This window comes from Patella vulgata, chromosome 9 (genome assembly GCF_932274485.2).
Source record: "Patella vulgata chromosome 9, xgPatVulg1.2, whole genome shotgun sequence".
In the NCBI taxonomy this organism is placed as follows: Eukaryota; Metazoa; Mollusca; class Gastropoda; family Patellidae; genus Patella; species Patella vulgata.
Window position 1 is genome coordinate 43,852,681 of NC_065887.2, and position 15,395 is coordinate 43,868,075.

The 15,395-nt window shown below is 34.4% G+C and overlaps 1 protein-coding gene and 1 long non-coding RNA gene across 4 annotated transcripts in view; one reads left to right on the top strand and one right to left on the bottom strand.

Annotated features, from left to right (window-relative positions):
* Window positions 1-15,395, top strand: part of LOC126832637 (microtubule-actin cross-linking factor 1, isoforms 6/7) — a 70,098-nt gene that overhangs the window by 43,454 nt on the left and 11,249 nt on the right. Inside the window, exons 1-8 of one of the 2 annotated variants that reach the window (XM_050563495.2) lie at window positions 2,585-2,756; window positions 11,295-11,454; window positions 12,049-12,210; window positions 12,690-12,815; window positions 13,594-13,737; window positions 14,240-14,428; window positions 14,755-14,855; window positions 15,185-15,317. In XM_050563495.2, the coding sequence (XP_050419452.2) occupies window positions 2,683-2,756; window positions 11,295-11,454; window positions 12,049-12,210; window positions 12,690-12,815; window positions 13,594-13,737; window positions 14,240-14,428; window positions 14,755-14,855; window positions 15,185-15,317 (1,089 nt within the window). In that variant the 5' untranslated portion in view covers window positions 2,585-2,682. Of the gene's footprint in view, window positions 1-2,584; window positions 2,757-11,294; window positions 11,455-12,048; window positions 12,211-12,689; window positions 12,816-13,593; window positions 13,738-14,239; window positions 14,429-14,754; window positions 14,856-15,184; window positions 15,318-15,395 lie in introns of those variants that run through there. The other variant, XM_050563490.2, reaches the window with a different exon arrangement.
* LOC130014238 (uncharacterized) lies at window positions 426-3,230 on the bottom strand. Of its 2 annotated transcripts, none has more exons than XR_008789200.1 (3): window positions 2,998-3,230; window positions 2,083-2,165; window positions 426-572 (listed from the first exon to the last, which is right to left on the bottom strand). It is a non-coding gene; the product is annotated as an uncharacterized LOC130014238 (long non-coding RNA). The 2 variants fall into 2 exon arrangements; XR_008789199.1 differs by lacking the exon at window positions 2,083-2,165 and adding an exon at window positions 2,203-2,379.

Genomic DNA, 15,395 nt, shown 5'->3' on the forward strand with positions numbered 1-15,395 from the left:
ACAATCTGGTTAAAACACAGATCCTATTTCGTTTCGTTTTTATAGTTCAAAATTTCGTTTTACTTGTCTTTACTACACTTGGATCTGGAAGACTTGTTATTTAACTCGTGTTCTGCTTGAAATGAGGGGTCAGCCAATCAAATGGTCTGTCGAATCGAGTGTTTGACCTTTTTTGCCCGGAACTGTGTTTAATCCACTAGTAACATCAATGCTGATTGGTTAATCAAATGTCTGACATCATAGGTCAAAAGTCGGCCTTTTGACCCCTGATGGAACCTATCGCTATAACTTGTCAGATCTTCATGTAGTGTAGGCCATCGTAAGTATAAAAAAACGAAACGAAATATAGATGTGTATTTTAATCAGATTGGTTTAATGATGAAAACAGAGTTGTTAGTAGGGTTCACACACATGTGACGTCACACACATGTGACATAATACGTTAATTACCAGTTTCAAAATACAAGACAAGAGTAATAGTAACATGCATGACAGGAGTTGCAGGCAGGGTGTACTTGTAAGTTCTACAGGTGCAGGGTTATATAAGCTTACAGGTGTAGGCAGGTTTCAATCTGAAAGTGAAGAGATATACATCTAAATAAACAATTTAAACACTATTAATATTTACGATAGTTCATTGAGAATGTATAACACAAGAAATTGAGAAATTTGCAGGTGAAATTGACAAGAAAATATCAAACATCTTTATCAACAAACATCAGATCAGCTTAGACTCATTGTTGTTGTTTATTACAGATTTAACGTGCAATAGGCCTACAATAAATATGATATTATGGACAGGTTGATTTAATCAAATTATTTACACTTGAAAATTGTTAAAAACACAAAATAAAAAAGTCCTCATCAAAAGTTCCTTAAAACACGCTTATAAATTCGCAGTCATAATAAAGTTAAAACAGGAGGTCCAACTGACTGATGTTTGGCGTCATCAGAGCGGATGGGAAAAAGAATCCGCTGGCTTTATGTGGAAAAGCGAAGTGCTCGCAGTAAAAACCATATAGCTGGACCCGTAGATTATTTGCATATTAAAAGTGTTCATCCGATAAGTTTCATGTGGTTAAAATTAATTAAAAGTTAAGTTCAAGACGTCAAAGTTTAAAAAGTTATAGGCATTCCATTAGAGCTTTTCTTGCCTGCAGCTCTCCACAGATAAAAGTTACCTGAAAAGTCAGGTAGAGTCAGCAGCAACACACAAAAAAAACCCTAATAAAACATATATGATTCCATACGAAATATTTATAAGTTGAATTCACCACAGTAGAAGTATATAATGTTTGCCTTTAGAAAAACACTTAGAAACAATGGCTTCCATTGAGGATCGGCTGTTCATTTATTACACAATCACTGATTGGCTTACTGAAGCACTAAGCGCGGTTATCGTTGGTTAATTATAGTGACATAATAAAGTTCACTGATCGTTGAACCTAGACGGCCTACGAACTACACGCACAGAGTACTACACGGCCACTGGGGGTTGTTTTGGCTAGTGGGGTCGAACTTGATTCATAGCACTTATTGACCGGCTGAATTACATAATTGGCTTCTTTTTTTTTCATCAATTTGAATTTATTGGAGATGTCATGTGAATAGTCGATTTCAAAGTACTTTGACGAGTTTGTTAAATGCGCAAATTAGCTGTAAACAATTTTTGTTGCCAGACATGTTTGAAAAAACATGTAATCAAAAGATGAAATCGCACCTAGACGTGATTGGCGATTTGTGGTAATCGCTTCGGAAATCGGTGTCGATAAATTCATTGATTAGGGTAATCAATTTGAATTAGATGGACATTAAAGATGAAAATCTGATTGAATGCAAATCATCTTGGCTAATCAGTAGTGGATAAAAATGCCTAATGTTTTTTTTCTTCCAATTTTGAGATTGTCCAGAGAATATAAATCAACCATTCATAAGCTTTACACGGACGTTTTTATTTTTGTTTCTACCAATTCTCAACTCATCATAATTTAATTAAATCAACCTGTCCATAATATCATATTTCATGTATTTGACGTTAAATCTTTAATAAACCACAACAATTTTATTTATTAGTATATATACCTTGCACCGTTGAACTCAAGCTACTCTCAACTCTAATTTCACCCTTAAGGTAAAAAAAAAATCTGCAAAGTGTCGGATTCATTCTGAAACAGGGATATAATCTGCCTCTAAAAAACATACCTTAACTGTCTCTTTAAATTTGTTTGTTCAAAATAAATAAAACCCCATCTTCTAAACTAATCCCCAAAACAATTTTATTCTTCGTCTTGTCTTTTATCTTTTCTTGTCGTTCACCACACAAAAACATGGCCTTGTGCCAAACTTGGAGGCAAGGGGACCAATTGGGGTACATTTTTTCTAAAAATAAATAGCTGGTGATAAATTTCAGTAAGGCCTTGTTGTATATTTTATAAACTGTAATATATAGAGGTGCAATGTCCAGGCATGAAGATAACGGCCTTTTAAATGACCGCTTCTCAGTGTCAACTAGCAGTGATGTGGTATGGATGAGTGATTATCAATCTGTCCTACCGGTTCGTGTGTCACTCGACTCTGACTTCACGGCAATTCAGTGTCTCGTGTGTGTGTGTGGATGTAGTGTGTATTGATGGAGTATATCGGTGGATATAAGTTTTAGTATTAATTCATAACGTGTGTATTATGGCAGATAGTGCTAGTGATGAAGGATACGGGGAACAAAGATTTTATCCCATGCCGTCCTACATGTGTTATAGGTGGGTTGCTTTTAAACTTTGTATCTTTTTACCGTATATACATATACTGCACAGGAAATGGTCGCTTTAAAAATGGCTGCCGTGAGATGTTAACCGTGAGTTATACAGTATAAGCCTGTGTAGTCAATATTGATAATATTTTAATTAATGTTACACTATATGTACAACATTGTTGATACGTTGCTCCTGAATTAGAATATATTAAAGGTCGATCATTATAACTCAGGTATGAGAAGTTTACCTGATAATATCACAGGTGAGTTAAGTAGGTCAGGTATGACAATAGGTGAACATACCGTAACATCCAAGTTATTTCATACAGCTACATCCAAAAAAGGGGCGGAGGAACACATACTTGTTTGTTATAAAACCGTATTTATGTACACATATTAGCCTGAATTCACAGGCTCACGTGAAAAGATCGAGGCCTTTAATAATATGGATCTACAGCCACATCATTACAAACAACAAACTGTGAACAACTTTCTATCCAGTCGCCGAAATGACTGGTGGTTTACTTTATCTTAATATATCATTTTTGGGATACGTCTTCGAAAAATATGATATTAACTCGAATTGAAGTCACCATAAATAAAACGTTTTTAAATCGACTGTATTTTATAATCTTTATTGAATGAAATTGCGAGTGGAGTTTAGGACCTTTAAATTTTTTCAATAGATTTCGTATAAAATAGTATTGTAGAATAGTCAGTATAGTTTACAAGTAAACGTCAGTTTGAACCAGTAAATTTATTCATGGTTTTAACAAACTCGTGTTAAATATACAGTTTAATCTAGGGTCATGAAATAAATACGGAAGTTTTAAAAATACGTCACAGTAACCATAAATATGTTTCAAAAGTTAAACGGACAATACGTACGAAAGCTTAAACTACATGTATGATTTTAAATCTTAAAGGTAGGAAAGCTGGACCCCCTTTACGAATGCTAAACTATCTTTTTAAGTATATTTGACATACAAATCAATCATTTCAAACTCGTGACTGTAAAAATTAAAAAATGTGTTATGTTGATAAATCGATGATGTTATGTCATGGATTTTGACGATGACGTTACGATTACAGACCAATATAACTTACAATAAGATTGTAAGATAAACAGACGATTTTATCGTAATCAACCAAAGAGATGACATTAAATATTTATATATCTATACCATCCATACTACACACCATTCTATATAATAACATCATGTCTATACCATATATACATATACATACACGCCATTCTATATGATAACACTAAGTTTATACCACATGGTCATGAAGACTGGCAGGGGTGTATAAGAACATAATATTTATATAATTACCTATTTCAAGACTTATTGTCCCTGGTAATTGATGTGAATAAATTATAGGATTTTAATTAAATTGTTATAAATAATATAAATACACGGTATAATATAAATCTATGAACCATGTCGATGTATAAACGATGTATTATTCGTCATCTAATTGTTTTATATTTACTGTCAATACCAATAAAGTTTAACCACGAGTGGAATTATGTTGCTTCAAATCTTGTAATAAATGAAATAGAACATTAAGAGACATTCGTCGTTAAATATCCCTGCCACATTATTTATTTATTCAGTGGTATACTCATTAAATATACATTATTTATATTCTAATCAGGTGTGAATAATTTACCTGTATTTACACCTGTTTACAGGTAGAGGAATATATACATGGCGTATTGATATCTCAAGAGTTGAATAACAACCAGTAATTGATGAATAATATATTGACATCGTAACAGCTGAATGTCAAATCAAACCACGTCGTTAATAACGTAATACATTATAAACAGTACAAGGAATCTTAGAATAACACAAGCAATCCTAAACAACAAAGTTAGTAGCAAAACTGTCCGTAAAATACATAATCACAAAACAGGCGCCCATTGACAAAATAAAGGTCTATAGATGAACACAGAACTTGTTGTTGTCTTTCGGATGGAACGAAAAACCGAGGTCCTGTTTACTGTAACCATATTTTGTTGCCCAATAAACAACTGGATAAGACGCAAGTTTTACAACTTATAAAAGTCTTCTCCAATACATATATACATATTACATAAATGATATTAAATACATTTTTATATTAAATACCTATATACATATTACATAAATGATATTAAATACATTTTTATATTAAATACATACATACATATTACATAAATAAACTTAAATGATAATAAATACATTTTTATATCTAATAATATAAATCAAAATCATGACGTTACAATCAAAATGATTATTTAGGTAAGCATATTTCAATCAAACACGCCTTTTATTCAAAATAAACACACAATTCGAAAAACTATTCTAACGGATGTGCAGAACCATGATAGCACGTTAAATATCCGGTAGATGAGTTGGCCACAGACACGGCAAAATTCCCCTAGGCACACTGTAATGGGGTTTGTCCATTGGACGTGTAGAATGTTATTTTGGACAGGATCGAGTGAGTGTGTCAACTTGTGTATATGTATAATATGTATTGCGTCATGCAGTATATACAAGCCTACTATAGGGAAAGCTACGTTCATTGGTTTGATGAATAACAGTTTATAAAACACACAGCAAACCTTATATTCAGTTGTTTTACATGTGTATGAAATAGCTTTAACGTCCGCTTCCACCAACTACTTAAAGGTTGGAGGGAGCCGCTAGGAAACCTGGAGTTCTATCCCAGTGTTGGCTAAGAAACATTTTCAGTAGAGTGAGACGAGTGGACTGACAAGCAACAGTGACGACCGTGGTAGCATGTTAAATATCCCATAACAGTTGGGACATGACCTTAATGGCGCTGCCCCCCCCTTCTAGTATGTATATGAGCCAGTAGGTTAGTAGATAGTATAGACTAATTATAACTATACACACAGTAGACTATAGACGTATAGATATCAGTAAACTAACAGCTTATAGACGTATATGTAGTAAATTGATATAATATAGATATCAGTAAACTAATCATGCATAAAATTAAATAACTTGATTTATTAGATTTAGTTGGGATGTATGATATATTCAATTGAAACGAACTTCTGTAAATATGGCTCAAAATCAATTTGATGTTTTCCCGAAATGCTTTTAGCTTTCTACGAGTATAACACAGTTATAGACCAGTAGTAATTTTATCTATTTAAACCTTCGATCATTAATATAATATCTCCTTTAACTTTTCTACACTGTACATTAAACATAACGCCGCTGGTTTGTATAATGTTTACTGGTATAATACATTTGGGTTATAACGTGAATGGGACGGTAGTACAACCAACAGGTAATCAAATTACAACATCATGTACACGTACAAAACACAGCATATAAAACACATCATATAAAACAAGAGTCATATACACGTACAAAACACAACGTAAATACAGTGTTAAACAAAACATACATGTAACGTTATATTGATTTGAATAAAATAGAATCGATTCGAGTCTCATCCTCAAACTAAATTTGTTTTATTTGTGTTTAAAATGTGGTTAACCGGTTAAACTTGACATGACAAGGTCATAATATAACATGCATATTTCTACCATGATGTCATGACTTAATAACATTGCCTGTTCATACAAACACACAAGTAAATAGTGTTGCGAGGTGTTCTAGAAAGCATACACTGCCCAGTGGCATACACCCGTCATTAATGAAGCGATGGTTTGAACCAGAGTTTCTAAAAGCATGTGGTTAAAGGATAATGTCGAGGCGGCCACCAGAATCAACCGGTGAAAACTATTGACTATATGATTGTGGGTGGGGTGTGTGGAAATATCCTGACACCAGTAAACGGTGAAACAGTCATCAAATTGAGTTAAAGACTGTAGGTAGAATCATCGGAGTTAAAATTGGTCATTTTTTAAAAAGTAAATGATATTATAGAGTTGTTAATGGCTGTAGGGGCACATATGACGAGATCACGATACAGACATATTCTGATGTTACATCTTCTTCTATATGACGGTATGAAACACCCATTTTACACGGTACCTCAACCTATGCTTTCTTGGTGCATCAGACTATCAAAATTTATCCTTCTGGGCTAATGAATTACAGTCGCCAATTTTATATTGCAGCTTCGGAGTAAATCATGTCCAGTGTTGATCTCCCATTTCCAAATATACTTCTCGGAGTTCACGAGTTTAATCTGTAGTTACTATGTTAAATACAGATAAAATATACTTCTCGGAGTTCACGAGTTTAGTCTGTAGTTACTATGTTAAATACAGATAAAATACTGTGTAAAATATGTATATAGGATGTAACGTTATCACCGCCGTAAACAAATCTTTATTTACTTTTCTTCTGTCGTACATTGTTGGCAAGTTGTGACATAGAAAAACAATAACAGTTACAACTCTCTTATACAAATATTGTCCAACCCATCGTTAGATAAATAGTAGATGACCGAATACCAACACGGAGAATCAGCGGACATGCTCTTTTACTCAATATTCCAGAACGAATACTTCAACCATTGTTAAGCTTTGATGTACAAATGTTTCACCCAGTCGTCTGAAAGAGTTCCAGTTTCTATATGTATATTACGAAAACAATGAACACTTGGATATTATTAAATGTTACTTTAAAAACCAATAACGAAATAAGATAACGATGTACTACAGCCTGCATAAGTAGTCAAATACGTTAAAGATACATTATGGGAGATTCGATAACGAGTTGGCAGTTCTCACTATAATAGTTAGAAACTAGATAATGTAAAGGCAATTTGCTGAAAATTTCATTCAAATCGATCCACAATGAACCGAGAACTAAGCGATTGGAATTTCCGCCTAGCCTCGATCATCATTACTAGAGTCAGTACGATAACCAGCATAGATTCGATTATCCATTTAATCGTTAAATCGTGAAGGAAAGTTATGCAGTAAATCGGCTCATAATCCACTAAAGATCGCAGGCTAGCGGTAACATCGAGAGTTGATTATGGTCTAGATAAATTAATGTCTAATAATTTAGATAACATTTCAGGCCTAAAGATCTGCAATAGACAGATTTAGCTCTTGCATAATGTATGTTTAATTTAAATCTGTGTATGGAAAATAGTGCTAAAAAGGAATGGCCTTTCTCTAAATTCTACAAGACAATGTAGGCACTTGTAGGCACTACGGGCGGGACTAACCAATGAAGTTATTATATTTAACAATGTTGTGTTCGTCCCGACACAATATTCTCTACATGTTGTGTTCGTCCCAGACACAATGTTCTCTACATGTTGTGTTCGTCCCTGACACAATGTTCCCTATACCTACCAGTGATATGCAAAGACCAAAATTATGTGTGAACATGTGAACATGCACTGCAACAAAAATAGAAATTATTTGCGATAAAAAAAACCTTGTAATGGGCGAACTTTATTCAGTGTGAAGTATTTGATGGCGCACGTGGATCTTGGTTTCATCTCCTCGGGACTCTCGGTGCCAGGACCTGGTAAGGCATAATAGTCATTTAAAATTAACGTACCGATGAATTAAGGGAAGTCGATGAAGAGTATAATGAACATCCTAGCACACTTTATTAGCTCCGTTGGTGCAGAAGTGTTGAAAGTTAAACCCAATTTCATTTTAATTTGATGACGTCAAACCCTTCTAGTTTGTAATTGGAGTATATTAGCCACATGTAGGCTACAAGTGTTTTAAAGTGAATTAATTTAAGTGAACTGACCCTGAACAGAAACATGGGATTTGTTATTATAACAGAATATAAATAAAGTCGGTTTAGTTTGATGTATTATTCATAAGATATAGGATTAGGATGGCGACAGTGTTACAGCAGTCACCCTGAATGAACATTGCCACCATACACAAAACAAATGTGTTAAGATGATTAATATGATAGTAGAAAGATGAAAGTGACGTGACTTCACTGATATCGGGTTAAGTACTGCCCAACACCAGCTTATCTAGAAACGGAATCATGAGCTCGTCCAGAACCACCGTCTGAAATAGTATCTCCAGATAGTTCTGTCACATCCACACATAAATATAGAGATAATTTCACGTAGAGCTAGTTCTATTAAACACCATTTAATCCTCAACATCTCACCATTCTTTTACTTATTATATACTTATTGTTTTCACATTTAATAGGATTGAGACAGACATGTTCCTCAACCCAGGGGTTCTTGTATATTCAGAACAGGTCTTTGTTTTGATTTAATTAACACTTCATTAATATGACACTCTGTTCTAGTGTGAGTGTCAGCACTCAGCAGATTGATACGATATCTTGAACAATCATTCAAGATTAAACCAATAAGACCGTACCTTGTTATATTAAAAACTAAATTAAAAGCCATCCTAGCAACTTAAGTGCCTATTGGGGATCAGTGAATTTGTCCAGCTTTTGTTAAGGAATTGAGTCCCCAGGCTAAACTGGTCTCTATTTCAATCTATAATTATGTTCAGTGTAAGGATTACTATAAACATTTATTGTTTCAAATTTAATGTTTCGTTCATTTTGATAAGCTTGCCATATCCAACATCAACCAGAACACAAATAACATGTAACAACTGTAGCCGATGCTTTCGGCAACTGCCAGTGATGTATATATTATGTTAAATCATTTATTCACCTTTATGAATGAATAGATATTAAAATGGCTTAATGAGTTTCATTCTTTAAGATGGAAATCTTACAATGTTTCTCTTCATCATTATATATATATATCATTTTAATGGTTTATATCCATAAAGTATTTGATATTTATTTTTAATTTTATATCTGTGATATTTGTTTTTATTTATGGATATAAATATTTTTTTTGTGATTTCTTTTTTTTTTGTCTCGAATACTTAATCATATGTTTGGCGCAATATAGCCCGGTTGGAGCTGATGTGCCATAAAACCACATTTCATTCATTCATTTCGTGATCATATTTTATTATAATCAACACTTGTCTTATTTGGATAACATACTTCCATATAGTTCCCGTACAAAGTAAAACTCCGTTCCAGATGAACTGTCATGTATACACAATTGCACTCAGTTATTTGAAATATTTTCCTTTACAATAATAATTGTGTCAAAAGATTGAAATCAGATAGCATGGCAAATGAACGAATCCGTTAAAATTGTGCATTTAAACGATGGTGAAACTATTTCTGTGACGCATGTGTTATCCACATGTCTGTGGTGACATCCTGGGTAGGACACCCTGCGATTATCTTATCTAAATATTATCATTTTAAACTACAGGGGATGTCCCTTACTGCTATAAAAACACGGCGACATTAATTAGTAGGCATGCGGTCAATATATCAACATGATGAAGTCATTAATAATGGAGGACGAGTTCCACGATGTTAACCCGAGTTAATTATGCAACGAGGTCTGTGATTGGTTGACCTGATGGGTCATAAGGAATTGTAATCGTCCCTTGTAGTTTATTATTTCACGGTTGCTGTCAATCTCTGGAACTTGAGAGTATAATGTGACAGGTTTAGTAACGATCATGTGATGACGCTGTGATGAATGGCGACAGGTTTCTTATTACGATAGAATCACACAGTACCTTGACAGAATGACAGAAAGGACACCCAATAACTACCACGTTGCTATTTAAATATCGTGTCAGAACCGATTGAAGAAAACGTATTTAGCGACTTAATTAATTAGTACTGAATTATAATTATTGTTGCTTTGGTTTTATTTTCTAAAATTCGGTAAATGTGAAAAAAGAATAACATCGGTCTACACTAGTGCAAACCAAACTGTAGAAAACGTATTTAGTGAATGGTCTACTATTGGATTTTAATAACTTTTTTTTAATGTTATTTTCTAAAATTCGGTACCCCCCCCCCACCCACACAACATATAGATTGTAAAGGGATTGGCTACGTGAATTAAACATGTCCGATCTGTGTATATCTGGAATATGGCCGCTTGGTTTGGATTATTACACATGTTATTATAAATCAGGGTAAGCTGTTTCAACACCTCAAATATTGTTTTATTATTTTCTAAGGATTAGTTACTATATGTTTCGTGGAATGTGTCTTAGCAGAAGTATAATTGAATGTGTTTTAGCTCAACTATAATTGAATGAGTTTTAGCTGAAGTATAATTGAATGTGTTTTTAGCTGAAGTATAATTGATTGTGTTTTAGCTGAAGTATAATTGAATGTGTTTTAGTTGAAGTGTACTTGATCATGTTTCAGCTCAAGTAAAATTGATTGTAAAGTATATGTTTTCTTTTCAGTTAGATTTATTTATGATTCTGTTTAGGCCGTAATTTATACATTTGTCATTTCTGATTGTTAACCTTCTATGAACATCTGGTACCACTTTCCATCAAGTGATTACCTTTTGTTTTTTTCGTATATAAAGAGACAAGATAGGCCTTTGGGAAATAGTTGAACTGATTTTAAAGAAATTTTGGTTGAAAATCAAATGCTTTTTATTCTCATCTGATTTTCAGCTAAAATTATAAAGATATATATTTTAAAATACCTTTTAATTTGAATGTGTTTATTTTAATGTTTTTCAGTCAGAACAAACTGGATGAAGCCTTGTTAACGTCAGGCCGTGTGTCCGACGCTCTCCAATCATTAATAGAATGGCTACACAAGGCCGAAGCTACACTAGAGGAAGATGTACCTGTTCTAGGAGATCTCGATACAGTTCATATGTTAAATGAACAACATAAGGTTGGTCTAGTTTCCATTAAACATCAAATCATCAACAAGCGGGGTTGGGTGGCCGAATGGTTACCTCGTGGGTTTTCTCCGGGTCCTCTGGTTTCCTCCCACTGCTAAAGTATGTGCAAGCAAAGTATTAAAATAGAAATTGAACCATATGTTAGTCCTGAAATGACCTTGTTTGTATCGAGTGGACATTAAACCTCATTTCTCTCTCTCTCTCTCTCTCTCAAATCATCAACATGTAGTGAAGACTTTGTATTACTGAGAATGCCTATCTATAGTACGACATGAGCCACGGTGGCTAAGGGACTAAGACGTTGCCTCGGTAACCTGGAGGTCCTGTGTGTGGATACCTGTATTGGGCAGGAGAGAGAGAGTCTGGCAAGGGATGGAATGAAAAACTGAGGTCCCTTGTACACATTGAGTAGGCCATAACACCGCTGACTGGGCAAAATTTCCCCTCATAGCATACTGTATGGTGAATACAGAACATTAGGATGTTAAACCCCATTTCATTTCTATATATACTACCGTTCTTACCACATTCCATAGTATTCCTGTTGTTACTCAAGGTGAAGAAGAATATTTCATGTATTTCAGGGTATACAACAAGAACTTCTAGTTCGTGAACCAACTGTTGAAACAATGAGAACATCTGGTAACGTTCCAAAATCACAGCAAGAAGAACTGAGCAATCTGTGGGAACGAGTCAACTATCTGTCGGATGTACGGGATAATAAACTTAAAGATGCCATGAGATTGGTAAGGATTCATTTAATTTCCTTGAAATATATTTATACCAATATATTTGCTAAATTACCCCATTGGATTTTTTGTTCCTCCATTTAGGATCCTGTATGTTTTCTGTGAGTCTGGTGTGTCAGTGAATAACGCTAAGTAACCAACAGGTTCGACCCCTGTGTTGGCCTAGAAAGTTTGTTGAGAGTTTTGCAGCCTAGTTGCCCCGTTGTCAATGTTTCAGGACAAAGTGAGATCCAACCATGTAGTCATTATAGCGTGCATGTAAAAGATTCCTTGACAGAACACATAGCACAGTGTATACCTGTCTACATAGCACAGTGTATGGTATACACCTGTCTACATAGCACACTGTATGGTATATACCTGTCTACATAGCACACTGCTATAGCTATACCATCATGAATTTAATTCATGACAGCAATGCCATTAAATTAACTCCCCCATACACAAGTGAATTTGAATATTATTGTGTTTTGTAGGCTGAGGAATTCCAGGATGTTGTCACAGTAATGAGAGAATTCTTGCCACAAGCTGAATCTGAGTTAAAATTCCGAGCTTTCCCAGAAGATGAGGTTGCCATTATACAACTAATAGAACGGCACGAGGTAAGAAAATTACACCACCTTTATTTAAACTCCTCAAACAAGAAGTGGTATAACATGTTCCGTAAAGAGAAACTTGTATGTCAAGGTAGATCAAGTTTATTAATATAAAACTTTGTTAGCAATGTGAACTTCTGTGAAGCGAAATGGTATCAGGGATTCCAGACAGTATACTCTGCTTTGTGCATGACACATGCCATTAATTGTAGGTGAGGGTTGACCATGTATTTTAGATCAACTTGAAATACTTGCAGAGAGGGAGCCCCTTGGTGGCCCAGAGGTTAAGGCGCTGGCTCGCTAATCTGCAGGTCCAGGATTCGCTTCCGTAGTTGACAGAGAAAGTTCCTCAGGATTGTTTCCCCCATTGCCCAGGCCTGGAAATAACGGTTTTAGATGTACCTGACAAAATGTCAGACACTAATGAAATAGTACCTTACATTTTTGACTTAGTGCCGGACATGTATTAATAATATCAATAAGAAAGACAAAATCAGTGCTGGACAAAATGATAGGCACCAGAGGTTTAGCCTGACATTGTCTGTGACAGGTGCCTTATTTCCAGGCTTGCCCTTGTTAGTGATGTGGGATGAAGGGCCTGACAAGGAACAACATGTGGTCTTTGGTGTGCATGTAAAAAAAAAACCTTGACAATTGGATTTCAATTGCTGTCCAGGCAAATTTTCTCTCATAGCACACTGTATGACGTATGTCCGACTTCATTAGCTCAGTATAGGAGCATAACAATAGGAATTTAAACACTATTTAATTTCATTTATTGTAGAAATTCCAAGAAGACCTGAGAAATCATCAAGACACTGTTGACAGAATAAAAACCCTCGCTGAAGATATTTTACAGGGTTGTCATCCTAACGCTGTTCGTTTCGTCAAATACTACCTCACTATTACACAAACAAGATGGGATCAGGTAACCATGGCAACTATTCAATACAATCATATCAATTGCCCCCCTTGACTGTTAAAATAATAAGAATAATTACAATTATAAACCCCATTACTGCCGCGATTCATTTGCTTTTTTTTTTTTTTTAATTGATTCGCTTGTTTGAACAAATATTTTTAAAAACATTGACTTGCATCCTTCAAGCTTGATATAGAACAGTAGGAAATATTATATTAAACTGGGGGGTTGGATGGCCGAATGCGCGCTGTATCATAAAGTCTGTCATTGAGTTAACTGGCATGGTTTTGATTCCCTGTCCAACCGGTTTCCTCCCACTGCTCAAATTATGGAAATAAAATTGAACCATATGTTAGTCCTGAAATGACCTAGTTTGTGTCGAGTGGACGTTAAACCCCATTTCTCTCTCTATATTAAACCTCATTTCATTTCAATTGATACAGAAATAACATGAACATTAGGAATATTAGTTATTGTTTTAATTGACAAGAACTGTTTATTTTACCAGTTGATACAGCGAGCCAAGAGTCGAGCGGACAGATTACAGGAAGCGTTACGTAATATCCAGGGTAACGCAGCGTTATTAGAAGAACTGTTGTCATGGTTAACAGATGCCCAGTCATTACTTGCTACCAAAGAACGTGATCCGATACCAGAGGATCTAAAAGTGGTTGAAACCCTTCTTAAAGAACATTTGGTAAGATAGCTTAGATCATTTTCTTCTAAAATAAAAAATACAGGATTAAATTCTAAATGTAATGTTGATGCTTGGTCAGTTTATTAAATATATTATTTCTCTATTCTTGATATTGGTGTACTCAGGGCCGTAACTAGCTCAGAGCAACGAGGAGGTCGGCCCCCCAGTTACGGGCCGGGTTCTAAGCTATAGTTTTTGTGAAGCAGAAAGGTACATGAAACAGTTTATTGAAGTAAGAAATTTTATTTTCAGATTATTGTCCTATTTGCATTTCTCTATTGAACGCCATAATTCTAGATGTTAAATTTAATTTTCTCTACTTGCAGGAATTCCATGATGAAGTGACAACTAGAAATGCTGATGCTGAAAGATTAACAAAGTTGGTTACATTGGAAGCAAAAATGTCACCTGGTAAAAACTTTGGCAGGTAAAAATTTATTTTGATATTAAGTTTTAACTTACTGCCCTTGACATTAATTTATAAATATTTTTAGCCTCAAATGTTATATAAATTATTAATTCACATTTATTCACATGACAAGCCTATAATCAATTCTCTGGACCATCAGAATTTATACTTTTGTTCACAATAAATATAAAATAAAACCAAGTATGAACTTTATTAAGTCCTAAAAAAACGGTCTAGGCAAAATAGTGTAATCAGTAAATGGACTGTTAACTGTGTACAAAATACAGGAATTGGTCTGAAATTTGAAAGTATTATAGCGAGAAGTTGGTTTGTTTTATATTTTCTAGTAATATGAGATTAAATGAAGTGGATGCTTATAATCCAAGAGTAACAGCGTTACAGAATAGATGGAGAATAGTGTGGAGAATGTCCGTCGATAGGAAGAAAAAATTACAAGATGCGTATGATACTTTATTAGAGGTAAAAATATATCTTAAGATATTGATGATGTCATCGGTATATTATAATTAAATTTTATAGTCAGATATTTTGTGGGTT